This window comes from Podarcis cretensis (assembly GCF_951804945.1).
Source record: "Podarcis cretensis genome assembly, chromosome: 1".
Classification (NCBI taxonomy): Eukaryota; Metazoa; Chordata; class Lepidosauria; order Squamata; family Lacertidae; genus Podarcis; species Podarcis cretensis.
This window is the reverse complement of record NC_137170.1, coordinates 121,347,776-121,371,588: the sequence shown is the minus strand read 5'-3', so window position 1 is coordinate 121,371,588 and position 23,813 is coordinate 121,347,776. Positions and strand designations below refer to the sequence as shown.

At 42.9% G+C, this 23,813-nt stretch overlaps 1 protein-coding gene across 2 annotated transcripts in view; it reads left to right on the top strand.

Annotated features, from left to right (window-relative positions):
- The window catches only part of MYO3B (myosin IIIB), a 294,124-nt gene that overhangs the window by 115,871 nt on the left and 154,440 nt on the right, over positions 1-23,813 (top strand). The window contains exons 10-13 of one of the 2 annotated variants that reach the window (XM_079981556.1): positions 1,243-1,398; positions 18,357-18,453; positions 22,156-22,272; positions 23,181-23,285. In XM_079981556.1, coding sequence (XP_079837682.1) covers positions 1,243-1,398; positions 18,357-18,453; positions 22,156-22,272; positions 23,181-23,285 — 475 coding nt within the window. Of the gene's footprint in view, positions 1-1,242; positions 1,399-18,356; positions 18,459-22,155; positions 22,273-23,180; positions 23,286-23,813 lie in introns of those variants that run through there. The other variant, XM_079981555.1, reaches the window with a different exon arrangement.

The following is a 23,813-nucleotide window of genomic DNA, read 5'->3' as shown; positions in this document are numbered from 1 at the left end:
GAAGAAAAAAGTGCATCTTATGGAGCAAAAAATACGGTAGTTGAGATTCCTGTCCTTGAAATCCCTTCCAACTCTATGATTCTATGACATGAGCTGTAATGTTGCACTCTGAATTCTCAAAGGGTATGCGTGATACCAACTCCCCCCTCCTTTCCTCCCTGCGGTAGCCTATCCCATATTCCCAGAATCTCTTCAAGACACACGTACATGGACTTCTGCTTGGGGAATGTTGGAAATCACCCAATATTTTATTCAGGTTTTGTACTTTTTAAGTATAGTGCTGCATGAAGTTTAGTGAAGTTGAGATGCTTGTTCCCACGTATAAGACACCCAAGCATTTCATACATTATAAAAGTCTGTATGCAAAAGCAAAATAGCAGAAATCAACAGTGGGGAGTAGAGTAGAGTAACTGTAATCTGTTTGGGTATTTTAGATTTTGTATGTGTGATATATATATATATATATATATATATATATATATATGTATATATATACCGTATTTTTCCGTGTATAACACAACCCCTATTTTTTGGGACTCCAAATAAAAAAATCCCCCATATGCACTATCCGTGTATAAGACGACCCCCAGTTTTAAATTTGAAAAAATAGGGGGGAAATACAGTCTTATACATGGAAAAATATGGGGGGGTAGTTTATTTATTTGGTTTTTCAGATTAAAATTTTACACATAGCCAACAAACAGCATAAAAGCAAGATTCCAAGGAATCTCCTGGACTTCCCTACTCCTCTTTGTGGGTCCTGTTGTTAATCATTTCCTCCTGCATCTTTTATGATAATCCAAATCTTTTACCTCTCCATTGTGCCATTAAACTACAAGTGATATTCCAATCCTACTAACACTCTTAACTGTTTATGATGGTCTTTAAGATAAGTTATAATTTTTTCCCATTCCTTATTAAAATTTGGGTCTTCTCGATCTCTGATTCTTTTTAGCCATTTCAGTATAATCCATCAACTTGGCCTGCCATTCTTCTCTGATAGGGACTTTATCTTCTTTCCATCTCTGGACCTAAATCTTCTATGTTTTAAAGTAGGGGGGTTGCAAAAAAATATTTTTAAATCCCCCTTTTTTTTTTACTGTTTTATCTTTTGTAAACTGCTTTGTGACCTTTTACAATCAAGTGGTGTGTAATTTTTAATGAAATAAATAAACAGTTTCTAACAGAACTGAATGCTTCTGTCCATCTATGTATAAGTAACTTAACTGCTGCATTTTTCAGGTGCCTAATCAAGGACTTCGAAAAACGCCCATCTGTCACTCACCTTTTGGAACATCCCTTCATAAGACAGGTCCATGGCAGAGACATGGCACTCCAAAAACAGCTGGCAGATCTCATTCAAGCACAACAACATTTAGGCTCTGTAGCCAAGACAAGGTACTGTTCAATTTCACTATAGCCGTACTACAAAGTTCCAGAAATTTATGACTTTTAATTGTGAGACATATATTGCTCATGCAGATATCATATAATGCCTTAAAGCTTTTCGCCCTGGTCCACCAAGAAGGATCAGTGTGTCCCAACCGGAGGAACATCTCAATGGGCATTCCCGTCGATGATGCTCATCTCAGCTGCCCTTGAATCAGCTAGAAGCATCTTGGTGACCAGGGGGCTGCATTGCCTCATCTGGAGCCACCAGTTCTTATGTATGACAGGTTTACCCATAACTAGAGCTGCTATACTGTTCTAATTATTATGGATCCTTACATACAGTAATTACAACATTCCATATAAATGGAGAGTTTCCAGACAGTGGAAAACAACTTTCTCATTCATGTCTTTTAATCGCATTCAGCCGCAATGGAAGCATCACATTCCAGTAGTTTCTTGGATTTACTGCTAAGACAAACAATGGCATGCAAGTGTTCATTAATTAATAAATGAACTCTTAGCAGGGAACATGCTCATGTTTTGTGATTTTCGGGAGGGCAGAAGATTCAAAATGTGAATAATAAAGTGACAGTGGTGAAACGTTAAGAGTCCAAACCTTGATGTTTTGGTTCACCATTGGCCTAATATTACCACTAGTATTCATATATAGCTGGGTACTTAATATTCATCAGGAAAACCTTCTTTTCCAGTCCAATCTAGGGCTAGCTGCAGGGAATATCTCTTGGTTTCATGGTTGTCCAGAGGGTGGCAGGATTTCGCTGTTTTCAAAGTGAATTTAAATGCAAATGAAGGCTCTTCAGCTGCTCTGCAATCATTTCATAATATGAAATTCGTCTGGCTACTAGATAAGCTGTAAACCATTATTGTAAATAAATACCTGCTAATGTTGATGAAGAAAATTAAATGTCATGATTCATAAGTCATAAAAATGTATGTGCATATCCAGCCAGAGTGAATGTGCTATTTGAAGACCAAAGGCCTTTAAAAAAAAAAAATCTTTAAAAACAAAGTAATAGATGCAGTTTCAAGGTGAGTGTGACTTTCCTAATTTCACTGCAACTGGAATTATTCCACATGCTTCTAAAGCAAGGGTCTAGAATGGTCAGCCTTGCTCCAGGAGGCTGGTCTTTTATGTTTCTTTTCCATCTCCCCCTCCTTGTTTTTAAGTAAACTGTCTTATGAATTCTCTCCCTGTTGATGGCTGCCGTTTGCAATTTCAAAAGAAAAAAGCCTGCCATAGGTGCGAACTTGGCTGCTGCGCCAAACACTAATGAAAAACATAGACACGTGATTCCACACTCAGATAGAGAAAATAAAAGACTCTGAGTGCACTAGCCACATTTCTCGTTTCATAATCTGATTTGAGAGTATACCTATATGGGTGATAAAAGCCCACTTGTTTGTTGTAAGAGGCCTGGTCTGTGCACCAGCAGAATAAAGAGAACTCTGAGGTGGAAAAGTGACCTTTGTCACTTCAGACTGCAATGGGTGAATATCATTGCTATAATGAAGTATAGTTGTCTGTGGCTAGCTAGGTGCTATACTGAATACAATGTCTGGACAGCTTGTTCAGTGGTAAAGGTAGGTAATTTTAGAATTTTAGACTCCGCATTTAATAGTCATATTCTCCCCTCCTTTAGATGGCAATGTGCACCACTACTTTCTTCAAAATACAGTAAGCTTGCATCTTGGGAGGTCACGGGCCACAGGGAGGTTAGGCTGGCCTCAACCAGAGCCAGGGCATTTTCGGCTGTGGCCCCGATCTGGTGGAACGCTCTGTCACAAGGGACTAGGGCCCTGCGGTACTTGACATCTTTCCGCAGGGCCTGCAAGACAGAGCTGTTCCACCAGGCCTTTGGCCAGGGCACAGCCTGACTCCCTCCTTTCGTAATCCTCACAGAACTCTAGCCCAATGGTTGCCATTAATTTGATTCTGAATTGATTTTAGAATGAATTGATTTTAGAATGCTGTGTTACTTTTACTGTTGTTAGCCGCTCTGAGCCCGGCTTCAGCTGGGGAGGGCGGGATATAATTAAATTATTATTATTAATAATAATAATAATAATAATAATAATAATAATAATATTTATTGCTGTGTTTGGGGGCCTTCCTGCTCATTCTACTGAACGGATTCCTGGACTTCTGCTCCGACTGTCAGGGGCAGAGGAAGGGGTGTGTGGTGGGGGTGGATCGCCCCGGGTGTCTTCGCTGAGGGGGGTGACATTTGGCACACTACCCGCCCGTGACTCCCAAGCCTACCCTGAGCCATCGGGGGAAGGGCGGGAGCTGCACCGCTTTGCCCGCGGCCTTCCCCCTTCGTTTTAACAGCTCAGGGGAGGCTTGGGAGTCGCGGGCGGGCAGCGCACCGAATGTCTGCCATTGGCGGCTCGCTCCGCCCTCGGCTGCACCGCTCCATGCACCCGAGCGGCTATCCTGTGCCTGCGAGGGCACCCTCTGCTCCCTGCCCCCCTCGGGAGCACGCTCCGTTCCCCTCGGGAGTGGTCCTGTCCTGGGCAGTCCAGGCATATGCTCCACCGCTGCTGACTGTACCAGAGATTTTGTTCCTGTATAGGATCAGTTTGAGACATTATCATTCATTAGAAATCCAGCCGATGAATTGGAGGCTGAATACCTATTCCATGGGTAGGCAAACTCAGGCCCAGGGGCCGGATCCGGCCCAATCGCCTTCTAAATCCGGCCCGCAGTCAGTCCAGGAATCAGTGTGTTTTTACATGAGTAGAATGTGTCCTTTTATTTAAAATGCATCTCTGGGTTATTTGTGGGGCCTGCCTGGTGTTCTTACATGAGTAGAATGTGTGCTTTTATTTAAAATGCATCTCTGGGTTATTTGTGGGTCATAGGAATTCGGGTTTTTTCCCCCTTCAAAATATAGTCCAGCCCCCCACAAGGTCTGAGGGAGAGTGGACCGGCCCCCTGCTGAAAATGTTTGCTGACCCCAGACCTATTCCATTCCAGAACCGGGGTTCATTAAAGGCCAGGGCTATGAATGGTTCATCGTGTATGCACTAGCCCAGTGATTCTCAAACGGTTTTCTTTGGATCACATTTTCAGATTAAAAACTTGCTCGTGCCGCACTGAATTTATTTTATCAATAAGAAATACATTGAAAAACTGAAAAAGGCAACTCCTAGCAGTGCTTGATTTATAACATAGAACACAACTGCTTTATAATATGATTCTGGAACACCCAGAAAGTATTAAACATTGCAGCTACAGAACAACATGCCATTCCCAAAATATAATAATGACTGCCCTTGAATTTTCCTGCCATATTTGCCATCCTCTTCTGCTACACAAGTGTGGTGCGCCACACTCTTTGAGAACCACTAAGAGCATTTGGGCCCATAATACAGAGCTGCCATGGTTTTAGAATTCAGAGCCAAACTACATTGTCCTAAACTCCACTTGATATATTTGTGCTAGACTGTGCCATTTCAGACTGCAAAGAGAGCACTGAAAGTTGCAGTAATTTCATACAATCACAAAATTAGCATGGTAAGGGGTGATTATGACAGTGTTCAGAGAAAGAAAGAAAGAAAGAAAGAAAGAAAGAAAGAAAGAAAGAAAGAAAGAAAGAGAAAAGAAAACAGCCATTTGTGTTCTGAAGTGAGAAGAGGCCAGCAATAGGTACATTATACAATGCTGCTGACTACGATACATGATACATTCAAGCGCATGAGAGCTGTTCAGTGTTTTATTTATTGTTTGTGACTATTTTTGTTATATTGCTCAAGGCAGCTTACATAATTACAATATAACAAAAAACAGTCATAAACAATAAATTAAACACATCAAGAATTTCAACAAAATTGAACAATGCCCACATTAAATCATAATAAAATCTAAAAAATAAAGATGCAAAAAAAAAAAAAAATACCAATTGCAGCAACAACAACAACAAAACCCCTAAACAACATCCCAAACCAAGAGTCTGTTCAGCAGCCTCAGCTTTTGTAGCTGGAGTCAGTCAGAGCCCCACCATCCCAGGCCAGGTAGAAAAAGGCCTGCAAGGCAGGAAGCAGGTCTTGTAGGATTCACAGCCAAGATGGTCTCTCTTTAAAGCTGTTTCTCCCACAGACAGTAAATGATTCTCTGGCCACATCCACAATATTATATTGCAATATTGCAGTTACTTCTGACCTGCTTTGCAAGATATAACTCTTAGCGAGATGGTCTTACAAGTAAGATTCAGTCTTAGCCAAACAAAAGTTTGACTCCCTAGAACAACAGCTAACACTACCTGCTGGTCCGTGCTGGCTCTCTAGGCTGGCTCTCATCAGACAGCTTTTTTAAGAACAGCAGTCTGTCTCTAGCAGGGAAGTATTGCAGCTGGAGTCAATTCCATTACCAATCTGAATGCCGTTAGCTGCAAGAAACTAGCTTATGCCCAGCTTGTAATTTTCTTCATACACCCTGTTAGGACTCAGAGATAGCACCAGGCAAAGCTAAAAGGAGTATCAATTGGGTTGTAAAATGATGGGTGTGCAGAATTGAATGTGGTTTTAAAATGCAGTTTCCTCCACACATTGTCTGGGCAAATACCAGGGGACAGATTGCCGACCTGTAAAACCTACTGTGGGCAAGGAAGCAACCATTTTGCTGGCTGATTACATTGTAAATGCTAATGATTACACAGATTCTTACTGTAGTCGTGGCATGTGTGATGTTGCAATTAAGGTTGTGCCAGTGTTGTCATTATGACTCCTCTGAAATACACTCAAGAACAGAGCTCTCTGCCGTGATTGTACGGACCTAGTCAGCATTTGAACTGCACTGGAAGTTTGGTATTGCTGCTGTAATTGAGGTCACCAGGTCTATTCTGCTCCCATTGTGCTGAAGATTTTCCTTGTTCAGTGTTGCAATTCCATCTTTTCAGCGAAAGAAAGAACGTGGATCAGACTGTTGCTATTCTTCATTTAAATAGAGAGAATTCTTTGTTAACCTGCATAGGGAAAAGGCAATGTAGGTAGGAGGACAATGAGGTGTATGCTGGCAATAACTCTGGGGCAAAATGTGTTTGTCTTTGGGAAATGTGGCTTAGTAAATTTCCTTTCACCAGAAAATAGAGGGCAATACTCCAGTTCTTCCAGTACACAGGGAGCTATTCATAAGAGGGTCAAAAGTTTACCTTGTTGTCTTCCCAAATCGTTAAGTAAAATCATAATTGATTGGAGGAGAAATTAGTCTGAGACCTTGTTATTCACCCCATTCCTAAGTGTTGTTCTACTCTACCCAGTATTGGGAATAGTTTGGGCCAGACCAGAAGATTAAAGGGCAGTTTAGTGGAAGCAACCAGAGAGAGAAAAAGTGATATCCATGTGTTGACAGTGGTAAAGTTAGCAAGATGGTAAAGTTAGTAAGTTTCCAGGGAGTTGTGGGCAGGGTTGTTGTCATATATATACGCGGGAACTGAGTTCCCTTACCTTTTAAAAATTGTTCTTTTCTTCTTTTCTTTGGCGATCACTCGTAGCCAAGTAAGATTGTCTTCCATAAACACGGTTTTAACAATGAGTCCGTAAGTGACTGTGGAGGCCAATTCTGGATCCACACATCCTTCCACAGTGGAGACATTGCTTTCTGGGTGGGAGTTGATCATGGTGTAGCTTTGCCAAGCGTGCCTTCCTCTTAGCACATTTCTCCCTTGCGTCCTGAGTTTGAGCGTCTTCAAAGCCCATGACACCTTTGGTAAAGACTGGTCTCCAATTGGAACGCTCGCGGGCCAGTATTTCCCAATTGTCAGTGTTTATACTACATTTTTAAAAAATTTGCCTTGAGAGAGTATTTGAACCTCTTTTGTTGACCACCAGCATCACGCTTTCCATTTTTAAGTTCGGAATAGAGTAGTTGCTTTGGAAGATGATAATCAGGCATCCGCACAACATGCCCAGTTATATGGGGGCTTAGGACCTCTGGAGATCTTAATACAGCCCTGTGTGTATGGTTGTTATCCCACCCAACATGCATGTGTATTACAGCTCCACTTTCACAGAAAATTGTAGCCCTTTCCAAGGATCCTTGATTGCACAGAAATGTCTCTTCCTGTTTGAGCAAATGTGAGCAAACCGCCCCTCCCGCCAGACCTTCTCTGCCCAACATGTGAAAGTTGAGAACAGAGAGGGCAGAACTGAGGGCAGCGTTGGGCCAGGGACATTGTGGACAGAAGCCAGGCTTGGCTCCCCTCCCATTCAAAAAGTGGCACTGTCTCCCCGCCCCACTGCTAAAACAACACCCAGGGGTTTGGCAAGGAGGTTGATAGGTGGTGTTGCTGCTGCTGCTTCCATGGCAGCAGTGGCAGAAGAAGAATACAAAGTGTGGCGGCACTGTGTGTGTATCAGGGGGTGTCAGCCCTTTAGTGGGCTGCCAAGCCCATGCCCATTGGTTGTTCTCTTTCTTAAATCTTCTTGTTGTTTAGTCATTTAGTCGTATCTGACTCTTCGTGACCCCATGGACCAGAGCACGCCAGGCACTCCTGTCTTCCACTGCCTCCCGCAATTTGGTCAAACTCATGTTAGTAGCTTCGAGAACACTGTCCAACCATCTCATCCTCTGTCGTCCCCTTCTCCTTGTGCCCTCCATCTTTCCCAACATCAGGGTCTTTTCCAGGGAGTCTTCTCTTCTCATGAGGTGGCCAAAGTACTGGAGCTTCAGCTTCACGATCTGTCCTTCCAGTGAGCACTCAGGGCTGATTTCCTTCAGAATGGATAGTTTTGATCTTCTTGCAGTTCATGGGACTCTCAAGAGTCTCCTCCAGCACCATAATTCAAAAGCATCAATTCTTCTTCTTTAATCTTATCACCACTTAAGACACCATCTGTGACATTATGATTCAGCAATAGTGAAGCAGCTTGCACAAAGCTGAATTTTTCCATTATTGTCTTCATCTTCCATTTTGGTCCAACATGGCTGGTCTGGTGCTTGCTGGAGTTGGTGGTTCTTTGGTTTTAGCAGTAGCCAGACTAATAGGCGAAAACTGATAAGACCAGCAGATGAACATGAAGCAAATTTGTTGTTATACTTCCAGTATTGTCCTTCTGAGTACAACATGCACAGAGAAACAAATGCGATAGATACTCCCCCTTTTCTCATATTTGACTAAGAAGTTTTCTTAGCAGCATGTGCTTTTAGGTTGGTTTTCTTTTTAAGTCTTCAGTAATAAAACTGACATTTCTCATTGCCCTGGGGGGGAAACACAGTGGGAGTTTTCTATTTATTCGGAAAAGTAGTTCATTTGCAAGCCAACTCAGCAATTAGAAATGGCTTAGTATAAAAAAGCTGTGCATATAATGTACCCTCGATCCAAACACAACACTTGCAGCCCATCCGTGCACCAAGTAAGGATTGCAAAGGCATCTTGGGAGTCGTTCTCAGTGTGTACCCCTTGGCTCTGAAATGCTTTTCCCCTAGAAACTTCACCAATGCCTAACCATGTCCCAGAAACAATGCAAGGTTTCTCTGTTTCAACTGAGCTGGCACAGGATGGTCTGGGTGAGAGCAGATTAGAGCAAATAGTTCTTAATTTACAGAATCATAGAATCATAGAGTTGGAAGAGACCACAAGGGCCATCGAGTCCAACCCCCTGCCAAGCAGGAAACACCATCAGAGCACTCCTGACATATGGTTGTCAAGCCTCTGCTTAAAGACCTCCAAAGAAGGAGACTCCACCACACTCCTTGGCAGCAAATTCCACTGTCGAACAGCTCTTACTGTCAGGAAGTTCTTCCTAATGTTTAGGTGGAATCTTCTTTCTTGTAGTTTGGAACCATTGCTCCGTGTCCGCTTCTCTGGAGCAGCAGAAAACAACCTTTCTCCCTCCTCTATGTGACATCCTTTTATATATTTGAACATGGCTATCATATCACCCCTTAACCTCCTCTTCTCCAGGCTAAACATGCCCAGCTCCCTTAGCCGTTCTTCATAAGGCATCGTTTCCAGGCCTTTGACCATTTTGGTTGCCCTCCTCTGGACACGTTCCAGTTTGTCAGTGTCCTTCTTGAACTGTGGTGCCCAGAACTGGACACAGTACTCCAGGTGAGGTCTGACCAGAGCAGAATACAGTGGCACTATTACTTCCCTTGATCTAGATGCTATACTCCTATTGATGCAGCCCAGAATTGCATTGGCTTTTTTAGCTGCCGCGTCACACTGTTGGCTCATGTCAAGTTTGTGGTCAACCAAGACTCCTAGATCCTTTTCACATGTACTTCTCTCAAGCCAGGTGTCACCCATCTTGTATTTGTGCCTCTCATTTTTTTTTGCCCAAGTGCAATACTTTACATTTCTCCCTATTAAAATTCATCTTGTTTGTTTTGGCCCAGTTCTCTAATCTGTCAAGGTCGTTTTGAAGTGTGATCCTGTCCTCTGGGGTGTTAGCCACCCCTCCCAGTTTGGGAGAACATTTCATCTATGGAGAATAGAGCTGTTCAGAGACAGGAAACTGAAATGATCAAGAGGACAAGACCTACTCAGGAAGAAGTCTAAAGGAAGAAGAGAAGACATTATATTTATACGCAACAGTAGCCGCAAGGCTATTGATTGCCAAAAATTGGAAAAGTGGTATTATACCTACAAGAATAGAGAGTGGCTTGCCGAATTATTGGAGTACTACAATATATCCAAAACAATGAGAGAAATTGGAAGGATCTCAAAAGAGAAGATAGACAGGGACTGGAAGGTGTTTAAAAGATACTTGCAAAACTATATTGAAAAATCAGAACTCCTATTAGAATAAACAAGTTCCGTTTTAAATACTGGAATACTAAATAAGATGGATAACAATGTGTAATAGAAAAAGAAGCATGAAATTAGGTTAAAGGTGTGTGAAAGAAAGTAATAGAAGTGGAAAGAAATTGCAATTGAGTAGATTGGAAGTCTCACACAAAGGTGGGGTGAGGGGTGGTGGATGGTGATGGGAAAAGGAATTATCTCTGGGATTGAGTGTAGGTATGTTTGAACATTTTTAAGGATTGTATGAAATGTATGTTTATATGTTTGTATATTCGCAATATGTGTGTATTAATGCTGAATTATTTTAACAATAAAAACTTTTTTTAAAAAAAAAAAAAGACCTACTCACGTTACGAATTTGGAGATTTTTAGTTTAGAGAAACAGGAGTAAGAGGGGGACAAGATAGAGTTGTATAAAATTATGCATGGTGGGATAAAACTGGCTACTAGTTATGATGGTTATGTTTTATCTTCTACATTGAATGTGAAGGATCTTCAGTATGTTTCTGAATGCCAGTTGCTGGCAATCACCCGTGGGGAGAGTGTGTCAGGAGTTCAGCCCTACACTCGAGTAGGACCCTGGCAGAGACACATGCCCGACTGGCATGTTCTCTCCCTCCTGGTCAATCGTTTGGGAGCTTCAAAAGCTTTCTTCAGCCCAAACATCACAGCGACCGATGCCAACCGACACCGGCACACTTAGAGAGTCTTCGCAACTCCCATGACAGACCTCAGCAGCTCAGCATTTTGGCTAATCTACTTTATTTACATATATACACACACGGAGCACTGCAACATGGATCCCTCTCTCTCTAGCATCAGACAGCAAAGAGAGAAAAAACAAAGGACAATAGTCCCACTTCACAGTAACACAGACATCCTGTCTCCGTCACTTCCCACTCTGTGGAGTCAAAACATATACCGTCATGTGAAAGACAAAAATCCCATGACTGCAATCATGAAGCAGGAATTCTAACAGAGTGCGCTTGTGCTTAGGTCCTGCTTAGTCCTCCTATAACCACCTGGTTGACTACTGTGCAAACAAAATGGTAGAAATGGAAGGGGCCACAAGGGTCATCTAATCCAACCCCCTGTGAGGCAGGAATCATCTGCCCTATGTGGGGCTTGAACTCATGAAACTGAGATTAAGGGGTCTCATGCTTTACCAGTTGAGCTATTTTTTATGATTTGATGGATCTTTGGCCTGATCCAGCAGGTCTCATATTTATGTTCTTGTGCTTCCTGCCAAAATAACTGTGGCAGGGACCTGGTGAAATTGGCGCGGGATGGAGGGGTCAGATATTATTACTGTGTTCCCTTTCACACTCAGGACTCAGGGGGAAGTTAACCTGGGAAGGTCAGTATGCCACCAAGCTGCCTACTTCTATGAGCAAAGAGTCCTGTTGGCTGTTGAAATAGTCTCTCCTGCGACCAACTAGCTCTAGTGTCAGGCTTGAGGAATCCTCTCCCCCCCCCCCCACCATAGCACCAAGAGGCAGGGAGGAAACGAGATGATTGATTCTTACATATGATTTATTCAGTCATCATAGTAAAGACAAAGGATTCCGGTCATTCCTCCATAATGGAGTTGCTTGCACTGAGCTCCTGCCCCTTCCTGTGGCGTTTGCCCTCCTAGGTGGGTCATAAGGAAAGGGTTAAATGAGTGTGAAGTGATTGGCCAGTGGGAACCCAAGGGGAGGAGATAGAGTTGGAGTTGTGTGGAAGTCAGTTGGGAGTTAGAGAAGGAAGAGGGAGGATAAGTCTGTGGGCTGGTCTAGTTTTGATATGAGAGAGTGAGAGGAACTGTTAGGAGGAGTCAGATGGGATAATCAGTTAGAAATTATTAGGAAGGTATAGGCCGGTATAGAAACTAAGGATAAGAAACGGACATGAAAAATTATCTGAAACCATAAACTTGTTCATGCTTATAAAATAAATTTGATTGTTTGTTTTAATGTTAACAACTGTCTGGACTCGGTGTGTACCCGAGAGAAACGGGTTGGTGGCAGCAGGGAAGTGATCATAGTGATGGCACAGGGATCAATAGACCGTCAAATGTCCGGGGACCCTGTGTGATCACCACACTTCCCCTCTAGCAACAACACCTGCTTCTACGGCATCCATTCATGGACAATTGTCTCTACACTCTTTGTTCTTGCACCCTTAATGAACGCCATGTTTTGGGAGAAGGGGGGGGGGGTCGGTTATACAGTGGTACCTCGCAAGACGAATGCCTCGTAAGACGAAAAACTCGCAAAACGAAAGAGTTTTTCGTTTTTTGAGCTGCTTCGCAAGACGGATCTCCCTGCGGGCTTGCTTCGCAAGACGAAAACGTCTTGCAAGTTTGTTTCCTTTGTCTTGCAAGTTTGTTTCCTTTTTCTTAAAACCGTGCACTCACTTCGAGGAGCAACTCATAGCACGCGGTGTGGTAGCCTTTTTTGAGGTTTTTGAAGACTTGGGTGATTTTTGAAGCTTTTCCAAAGTCCGTGCTTCGCAAGATGAAAAAATCGCAAGACGAAAAAACTCACGGAACGAATTCATTTCGTCTTGCGAGGCACCACTGTACTGTCCATAAGACATGTCAGCTAGCTGCTCTGTCTCCCCTCCCCCTTCTCCTAACACTGCATAACTCTATGTTCATCTATCTCTGAGCTGTTACCTTCCTCCAAGCCCTGCTGTTAATCAAGGCTGCCTTCCTCCTCTCTGGATGCTACCCCACCTGCCTTGCCCCACCCCCTGGCCCCGGGACTCCTCATTAGGAAGCTGGTCCTGAAGGAAGAACTGTGAGGGGGGAGACTCCATCAGGCAAGGCCTCCTTCGACCTGCCTTGCCCCACCCTCTAGTCTCTGCTTCTCAATTTGTATTGCATTATTTTATGTACTGTGGCTTGCCGCTGTTTTACTGATTACTAGTTTAGAAATTATTTATTGTAACTGCTGAGTGGATTCTGTTCAACTTTTACATGTTATTGTTATTTTATACTATTCTAATGATTGTTGAATGTTACTTTTTTGATGTAGGTTGCCTGTTTTAAAGTTTTATTATCACATTTTTGTATTGCATTAGATTGTTATAAGATGTACATTTTTTGTTTCAGAATAATAATAATAATAATAATAATAATAATAATAATAATAATAATGTATTATTTGTACCCCGCCCATCTGGCTGGGTTTCCCCAGCCACTTTGGGCAGCTTCCACAAAGACAAAAAATACACTAAGATGTCACACATTAAAAACTTCCCTGAACTGGGCTGCCTTAAGATGTCTTCTGAATGTCAGGTAGTTGTTTATCTCTTTGACATCTGATGGGAGGGCATTCCACAGGGCGGGTGCCACTACCGAAAAGGCCCTCTGCCTGGTTCCCTGTAGCTTTGCTTCTCGCAATGAGGGAACTGCCAGAAAGCCCTCAGCGCTGGACCTCAGCGTCCGGGCAGAATGATGGGGGTGGAGACGCTTCTTCAGGTTGTAAACCACCTTGAGTATTGTAAGATAGAAAGACGGTATACAAATTAAAAAATGATGATGATGATGATGATGATGATGATGATGATGATGAAAAGAAGGGAGCAGACCCCCACCACTCCTCCTCCTCTTCAGTCCAGTCCCTGACACCTAGCCTCTTACCTCAGGCTGGCCTTCGTACAGAAAAACCTAGCATCTGTGTCTGACCATGTGGCTCAAAAGTGCAATTCCTTCCAAGTGCTCTATTGCCACCTCAAGTTCAGTTTTTAAATTTTTTTGCATTGAACCTAAGCACATTACACTGACCTGCGCACAGCCGAGAACCTGCAGATTGGTAAATGTTCAACATCGATGAGAACACACAATGCCTGGGTTTATTTAAAGATATTGGCCATGAATTTATATCTTTTTAAAAATTGTGCTCACCAGTAAGTAGTTGCATTATGCCAATTAGCTAAGCTTCTTATCTTGTTGCTTTGCTTTTCATAGTGTATCTGAGGGAGGTTTAGGGTCCACCAACAAAAAGCTTTTAAATGTTTCTAATTGATTGTGTGTTGTTGTTGTTTAAATCTCCCTGACACCTTTTATGCACGTAATCATGCTTCAAATGTGCCCGTTGAAACAAATGGGATGCTAATAGGCACTTTGGTGGTCAGAAATAAACCTCGACTATGAGTGAAACAGAAACTCAGAACCATTAATGCAAAAAACCACTCTTTCCCCTTTCACTCCTTGTTGAAAGGCAACTTGCAATTTCTGATCAATAAAGCATGGATGCCATACAGTTGCTCATGGTGTAGGAGATGAAGGGGAAATTGTGAAATGCAATTTGGACAACACATGTATGTGGAGTTGTTTAGAGTCATATGTGCTTTATTTCTGCGTTCCAAATCTTATTAATTTCAATTACATTCTGGTCAAAATAATAATCCCTTATACAACAACTGCAATATTAGTAACTTCCATTCGTGTTGATACATTAAATGATTTATAGAACTACAAGTGAGGCACTCAAAACTATATCCTTGTTCTTCCTGTGTGTGGCAATTATTCTCTCCGTGGTGTTTTTACCTGTCCTTGTAAAATGTTATGTCTATACTTTCCCAGCTGTTGCTGCTCTCCATCATGCCTTGGGCGGAGCTGATATCCCACCGTTGTTTCAGAAATTTCTTTGTTGCTCCTTCCCGTGCCTCGTTGTTTTGCAGATTTAACAACAGCTGCAAAAATCACTCTGTCCCAATACATTCATGAGTAATTCAATAGAGAGAGAAAAAACATTCATTTTTCTATTGAATTACTCATGGCATTTGTTACTATTTTGAGTTGTTGTTGCTTTGTGCAATTTTTAAAGTCATTCGCTGTATGCATGTATATACACACACAAACAGTGGTACCTCAGGTTACATATGCTTCAGGTTACATACGCTTCAGGTTACAGACTCCGCTAACCCAGAAATAGTACCTCGGGTGAAGAACTTTGCTTCAGGATGAGAACAGAAATCGCGCGGCGGTGGCAGCGGGAGGCCACATTAGCTAAGGTGGTGCTTCAGGTTAAGAACAGTTTCAGGTTAAGAACGGACCTCCGGAACGAATTAAGTACGTAACCAGAGGTACCACTGTACACACACACACACACACACACACACCCCAACCCAACTATAAAAAGCAGAGTGTCTTTTCTGTTTGGAAATGAGGCCAGTATATTGTCTATGCATTACATTGCATATCTTTCAATGCCCTGAAAGGACTTACCATTGTTCTGTTTGGTTTGCATGCTATTACCCCAGCCTTATCAGATTGCTACTGCCTTCTGTACAGGAAGTCGTACACAGGAGCAATCTGTCAGCGTGTCATTAAGGATCAATTCTAAATGGTACCCAGCAGGATGCTGTTGTATCTCAGTGGGTGCACTGCATTCTACGCTTTGGTTATATTGGACGCTGGAATTAAGCCCCTCGGGCTTTTGCATGTACAGCAGGTACACTGTGTTGTACCATACTGTACTACCAATACTGTTAAAAAAAATTCTGGCCTTACAGTTTGATAAATTAGGACATCCTGTTTAAAAGCAAAAGGTATTTGTTGGCATTTCCAAAGATTCCTCCCATGTAATCAGATTATATGGGGGTTATGGGGCAGTATGTCTCTGCTTCTAATTCTGTAACTCAGAGGTGATAATTTAAGCTGCAAGGAGAAGCTGGCTGAACGCTCTTGGAATTTAGCATGTCCTAGCAGTTGTGGTTCAGAAATGTCATCTTGGACAAGTTCTAGGGCCATGCAAGACGACGCTTTGGCAGACTTAGAGGTAACAGGGTAAATACTCTTGATTTTTGACTATAGCCCTGGTCATGGTCACATTCAGATTGCACAATGCATGTATGAGGGAGAAGGAATGTGACTAGCTAGAAGTGACTTCAAGAGTGTATGCGGAAGTGGAACTAACTTACACCAAGATGGAATGACTGGGGGAAAAAAATTAGAATTTTATACTTGGTTCTCTATTGAAAGACTTGCTGCTACATAGTGTAGTGTTGGGAGTGTTTTATTGACAGCATTAGCCATTCTTGCATAGAGTTACATGGCAAGTAGACTTAAGCGGCAAAATTTGGGGCTGCACCACTTCAGATTGCAAAGTGGGAGTGAAACGTGTGAGTAGTCCTCCATGTAACATTTTTCTTGCATGTAGCATATCAGTGGTAAAGTTTTAGAATAGACTTCTCCCTGGCGTGTGGTCTTACAATATGCAGATAATATTTTTACGTTGGCACAGGCATTAAAAATATGGCATTACACCGGCTGTCTAGAGCGGCATGGCCCACAATTCTACAATCTCATTTGCACAATATGTAGAACGATGACAAGTCACCCACACCGGGCAAAAAGATTCCTGCAATGCAGGGGGTTGGACTAGATGATCCTCGTGGGCCCTTCCAGCTCTACAATTCTATGATTCTAAGCCCCACTTAAGTTAAATGGGACTTTTCTGTCTAGGATGAATGCATAGGATCACAACCTTCTTGCCCATTTTATCTCCTGGATTCAGGTTGGACTGCTGCAACATATCCTTATCTCATTTTATTTCATTTTACGGAGACTGCAAACGTTTGGATAATCTATCAGGTGGTCACACCTTAACGATTTAAAGATTTAATGCATGCTATTAAGAAGGAATGAGTGTCCCAGTGACAGCAGCAAGGACACCAAAGACATATGGTGAACTCTAGAATGAATTATTGGGATGCAAGGACACTTGTTAGTAAACATGTTGTGCACAGGAACTTACTATCATACAATGGATAATGTATGCAGTCTATATTTTCATATCTTAACTATTCCTTTTTAAGAATTGTCGTTTGATTTGCTTGGGTAAAACGTGTGTGTGTGTTTTGTGCAGTTGTTCCCAGTAGATCCATTGATTTTTATAAACCTTTTTCTTGTATAACGTGTATTTTTGTGTATTTGCACTACAAATGTATATTTGTACCAATCTAGTTGTTTTATTTTCTTCCAAAAGATCCTAGTAACAGTAGATTGATGAGTGCTATATATCATCTGTAGGGGAGAGACCAGTTGTTTCCCTCACAGAACTTCAGTTACTAGCACCCCATGAGGAGAGGGAATGGCTTTTAAGCATCTTCAGGTCTGTAGTCAGTGCTGGATTTACGTATAAGCTAAACAAGCTGTAGCTTAGGGCCCACTCTCTTGAGCCCCCCAAAACAATTTAAAGGGGAAAAATACCCTAGATGTACATTTCCAAAATATAAGATAAAAAAACAAATAAAATAGAACCTACATATAGCAACAGTGTTTTATGTTGTGTATGGACCTTTTAGGTCCATAAATTACCATATAGCATATTTTGAATTATGGTGCTGGAGGAGACTCTTGAGAGTCCCATGGACTGCAAGAAGACCAGACCTCTCCATTCTTAAGGAAATCAGCCCTGAGTGCTCACTGGAAGGACAGATCGTGAAGCTGAGGCTCCAATACTTTGGCCACCTCATGAGAAGAGAAGACTCCCTGGAAAAGACCCTGATGTTGGGAAAGATGGAGGGCACAAGGAGAAGGGGATGACAGAGGACGAGATGGTTGGACAGTGTTCTCGAAGCTACCAACATGAGTTTGACCAAACTCGGGAAGCAGTGGAAGACAGGAGTGCCTGGCGTGCTCTGGTCCATGGAGTCACGAAGAGTCGGACATGACTAAATGACAAAACAACAACAACAACAACAACAACAACAACAACAACAACATATATTCAACACAAAAAGCAGTGACAATTTGTTGTTGACAAAGGACAGCTGGACATATAAAGGGCCCCATTACCTTCAGTAGCTTAGGGCCTCATCAAACCTAAAATCGGCCCTGTCTGTAGTGCAGGTATGTCTCCAGGGGTCAGCAAATTTTTCAGCAGGGGGCCGGTCCACTGTCCCTCAGACCTTGTGGGGGGCTGGACTATGTTTTGAAGGGGGGCGGGGAAATGAATTCCTATGACCCACAAATAACCCAGAGATGCATTTAAAATAAAAGGACACATTCTACTCATGTAAAAACACGCTGATTCCCGGACCGTCTGCGGACCGGATTTAGAAGGTGATTGGGCTGGATCCGGCCCCCGGGCCTTAGTTTGCCAACCCATGGGTTAGGCCAATCACATGCTCAATGATCATTGCCTATGGCCAAATACCTACACGGGAACAGAGATTTCACACAGATACTCTTGTTTACAGGCATGAGCGAATACACACTCGAAGACCATATCGTGTTGATGCGTCTGACAAATACTCTCCAGATGATGATCTGGTAAACCTTGAAGTCCTGGATGAGGTAAGGTATGACAAGTTAATGAATTCTCAGTACTGGGTCTTACCGCTTGCTCTTGCCTTCCAGGCATTATTCATATTTCTTACAATATCGCCATGTCACCAAGTTAATTGTTCATAGTCCTGACATAATGAGAAAACTGTGTCATATGATTATGATCTCCTATCAGGGGTTAATTTATATTCTGAGCATTTAGATTGTTCTGTTACACAGGAGAAGCAGATGATGGATGGCAGTAGGTTACATTATTATTTGTGCTTGCTGCAATGAGAAGCTCAGCTCCAAACATCAAGATTAGAGGGGGTGTATATTTCAGAACTACTTTTCCATTGGGGCTTATGCATTAAAAGTATATCACTGTTATAAACATAGCGACTTTAGTCAAACCATGCACATCTCTTTCCCCTTACATAAACTTGGTTCTTGTAGCTCCAGTGATCTTTCACGCTTACAAATGCATGGCAATTTATCGGACAGGGAAAGAGGCAGAGAGATCTAACCACCACTCCTTGAATGATCCATTTTCTTCCATCTTTCTCTGCCCTGAAATATTCCAACTTCCTGTTGCCCATATCCATCTCTTTGAGCCTGTTTACTTTGTCTCATAAAACTGAGCAAAAGCTGTTGTAAAAGGAGCTGGCTTTTGTTTGCATAGACCCAGTGCTGGTGGTGTTTCTTGGTGATGCTGGAGTGTGATAGACGGAACCCACTAACTGGCTTTGAACTGTGTGATTTGTTGGGCCCAAGCGAAATGGCCAAGGAGTGCTTGAGCTACAGCACTGCTAAGCATGTTGTAGACCTGATCAACCCTTTCCATGGAAGACCACAAGGTGGGGCGCTGGGGCAGTGTAGCATAAACAGGCAGCAGGGAAGAGCTTAGCTAGATCTTCTTTATGTGCACATTCGTCTTGCCCAAAGCAGCGGAACACAATGAAGCAAGCAATCACCAGTTTGCTTGTATGTATGTATGTATGTATGTATATATGGTACATACATGCAAGCAAACTGGTGATGGTGGGACGTGGGTGGCGCTGTGTGTTAAACCACAGAGCCTAGGACTTGCCGATCAGAAGGTTTGCGGTTCGAATCCCCGCGACGGGGTGAACTCCCGTTGCTCAGTCCCTGCTCCTGCCTACCTACCTACGTCAAAGTGCAAGTAGATAAATAGGTACTGCTCTGGCGGGAAGGTAAACGGCATTTCCGTGTGCTGCTCTGGTTTGCCAGAAATGGCTTAGTCATGCTGGCCACATGACTCAGTAAAGCGAGATGAGCGCCGCAACCCCAGAGTCGGCCATGACTGGACCTAATGGTCAGGGGTCCCTTTACCTTTTTATGTATGTATGTATGTATGTATGTATGTATGTATGTATGTATGGTAAGTGACCCCTGGATGGTTAAATCCAGTCAAAGGCGACTATGGAGTTGCGGCATTCATCTCGCTTTCAGGCTGAGGGAGCCAGTGTTTGTCCACAGACAGATTTCTGGGTCATGTAGCCAGCATGACTAAACCGCTTCTGGCGCAAAGGAACACAGTAAAGGAAACCAGAGTGCACAGAAACGCCGTTTACCTTTCCGCTGCAGCGGTACCTATTTATCTACTCTGACATGCTTTCAAACTGCTAGGTTGGCAGGAGCTGGGACAGAGCAATGGGAGCTCACCCCATTGCGGGGATTCGAACCGCTGACCTTCCGATTGGCAAGCCCAAGAGGCTCAGTGGTTTAGACTACAGTGTCACCCACATTCCACATATGTATGGATAGATCTTTCTTTCTTTCTTTCTTTCTTTCTTTCTTTCTTTCTTTCTTTCTTTCTTTCTTTCTTTCTTTCTTTCTTTCTTCCCCTACTACCAGGGGTGCCAAGTTGAATAAAATAGGTGGGGCAGATAAGCCCCGCCCCACATATTTGATCACATGACATGATGCATGCACACCATTTGAATGGCAGTGCTCATCAACTGGGGGGTGGGAGCTTCTCAAATACGCTATTGGTCGAGGTTGAGGTCACTTTGGCCCTTAGGAATTGGCTCCTATGCACCACTCCATTGCTGCCTCTTGCCCCCAGATAAAAATCCTGGTCAGGTTGCACATTTTGATTCCTAACCTGCCTTCCAGAAGCACTAGAGACTTGCTGTTGAATAAATAAATCTCTGGGGCCCCGTGTAGGTGTGTGCCTTGGCGCAATTGCTCCTGTTACACCAGGGATAATCTGCCCTTGCACATGGGTCCCCAGTGGAAATGATGGATCCAGAAGACTGCCAGACTGTGTACAGTGGTACCTCGGGTTACATACGCTTCAGGTTACATACGCTTCAGGTTACAGACTCCGCTAACCCAGAAATAGTGCCTCAGGCTAAGAACTTTGCCTCAGGATGAGAACAGGAATCATGCGGCGGCAGCAGGAGGCCCCATTAGCTAAAGTGGTACCTTGGGTTAAGAACAGTTTCAGGTTAAGAACAGACCTCCAGAACGAATTAAGTTCTTAACCCGAGGTACCACTGTACCTGCTTTTTGAGAGGCGGTGCAACCCCTTCCAAAATTAGACAAAATGCCTAATTCCCAGACCATGGTCCCACCCATGTAAGGGGCCTAAGTCTTGCCAGCGTTCAGCTTCAGTTTGTTGGTCTCTATCCTGCTCCCCACTGCACCCAGGCAGTGATTCAAAACCCACACAGCCCCACCTCACACACATGTAACAAAAGTAGGGCTAGGTGCTGTCAGTATATACAGTGGAACTTTGGTTCTTGAATGTTTCTGTAAACGAATGTTTCGGAATCCGAATGCCGAAAACCTGGAAGTAAATGCTTCCGTTCTCAAACGCGTCTCAGAAGTCGAACGGTGTGTTTTTCAGTATTCTCAACTGAATTTGCTGGCAGCCCTTTGTGCCTCGGTTTTCAAATGTTGCAGAAGTCAAACGGTCTTCTGGAATGGATTATGTTCAAAAACCAAGGTTCCACTGTATGTGGAACGTGAACCTGTATTTTCATATCAGGGAAGTATTCGTTTGCTTTGACACAATAAAACTTTATGGGCTGACTTTATTTTCATAGTTTGTGATCCTTTTATCAAAGTGTGGTCAGGGTCCTACAGCTAATAAAAACTGGCACACATGCATAAAGGTAGAAAATTAGATTTGTTAGCTCTGTCTAGTTTTACTATTTTTATTATTTTAGTTGAGAAGAAAACAGGGACTCAGCCGTGCCAGCGCTAAGTGCATTTTATGTGGCAATTGATTTCAGTGGGCAATTGAAATTAATTGCACGTAAAAGGGCTTCACTTTGAGCCTTAGGTAAAATGCCTCAATTGTAAGCAAAATCATTGTACATTTTGTGCTTATAGCAAGAAATTCAGCTGAATGTTATGTTATTGTGTAGATTTTTTAAATAAATAAATCAGGAAGTTACGGTAAATATATTTTTGTTGTCTCTTTCCATTCCTGGTGTGGTACAGTTTATTTCTCTGACCCAAACAATGATTGAAATGTAATAGATAGGTTTATTGCTTTTAATGTGGCCTACCGTTATAGATTTATCTCGGAGAGAGATATGAGCCTTGGAAAAAATGGTTGGATACGGCAAAGTCAATATTTGACATAAGTGACAAATAACATTTGAGATTTTCGCTTATTGCTTCTTGCAGTTGATGTACTTACCGTGAGTTTCCTGTCTGCAAAATACTGCTTAACTGTAAAACTTGCAATGCTTTCAGGAGACAATTATTCATCAGTTGCAGAAGCGCTATGCAGACTTACAAATTTATACTTACGTTGGAGATATCTTAATAGCCTTAAACCCCTTCCAGAATCTCAGCATATATTCGCCACAGGTAAGAGAATCTTGGGAATGTATCCGGGATGGTAGCTTTGTGCTGCTGGAAAGAACTGCTCTTGGAAGGCAAGGCACACCCCTCTCCCCTACTGCACCCATCTGTGCCTTGTCCCATTCTCTTTCCAGATGGTCCCTCACTTCTCAAGAGCAGTTTGAAGGGACAGGGTGTGGAGACATGGGAGACTGCAATGGACAGGAGGGATCTGGGCAGGAGGGATTCTTGCACAAGCAGAATTTGCTTCCACTACTACTTTTGGCTAGGGACGCAGGTGGCGCTGTGGGTTAAACCACAGAGCCTAGGACTTGCCGATCAGAAGGTCAGCGGTTTGAATCCCCACGACAGGGTGAGCTCCCGTTGCTCGGTCCCTGCTCCTGCCAACCTAGCAGTTCAAAAGCACATCAAAGTGCAAGTAGATAAATAGGTACCACTCCAGCGGGAAGGTAAACGCCGTTTCTGTGCGCTGCAGCCAATCAGAAGCCGCGCCTTGGTTTTTGAACATTTTTGGAAGTCGACCAGACTTTCGGAACGGATTCCATTCAAGAACCAAGGTACGACTGTAATCTGTTTGCCCTCAGGCCCTTTGTTTCATTATACTGTGAAGTGTTGGGAGTCATGTTAAAACTGAGACACTGTAGCTCAGTAGAACAGCACATGAGTTGCATGCAGAAGTTTCATTCTCTGGTTTCTCCACTTAAAAAGAATCAGGTGATGGGGCACCTGACTAGGCCAGATGGACAAATAATCTGAGCTTTATATAGCAGACTCGGCGATCACATTGAAAAATGCAAGCAGCACATGGGAGTTGGGCGGGAAGTTTCTGTTCATTTATTTTTTTAACTGGTGGGTGGGGCTTCTTATTAAATGGCACACATGTTGTGCTTTGACACCTCTTTTTTTCCGTTTAGTTCTCCAAGCTTTACCATGGCGTGAAGCGCTCCTCAAACCCACCCCACATATTTGCCTCTGCAGACGCCGCTTATCAAGGCATGATAACTTTCAACAAGGACCAGGTAGGAAAATGTTTTAAATGCATAAATATTTTTAAAATGCTGTTGTCTATACCAGTGGTTCCCACCTGCTTTCTCCCGCAGACCGCTTGAAAATTGCTGAGGGTCTTAATTCTTTTACCCCCACCTGCTGTAGCAATTGCAATATACTGTGCCTGATTCTGTGTGATTTTTAATTGTATTTTATTGCTTCTTTTATTCTTTATATTGTATTTTATTGTATTCGGATGGTAAGTCTTCTTCACAGACACTGCAGACCACCTGAACAAAGCTCGTGGACCACAGTTTGGGAACCCTTGGTCTACACAATGCAAGAGCATGTTGAATTTTTAGTTCACGTCAAACTTTCTGTGTGGAGCTTTCTGAAGTTTCACACAGCTAAAATAGAACCTTGAAGATCCCAGCACTACTCCAAACATCATGGCTTTGAAGTGTATACCTATGATTTTGAATCTGAACAAATACAAAATTGAAAACGTGTATCCTAGAGGCTGCAGTTGGGGGCAAATCTGGAGTCAAAATCAAGAGATT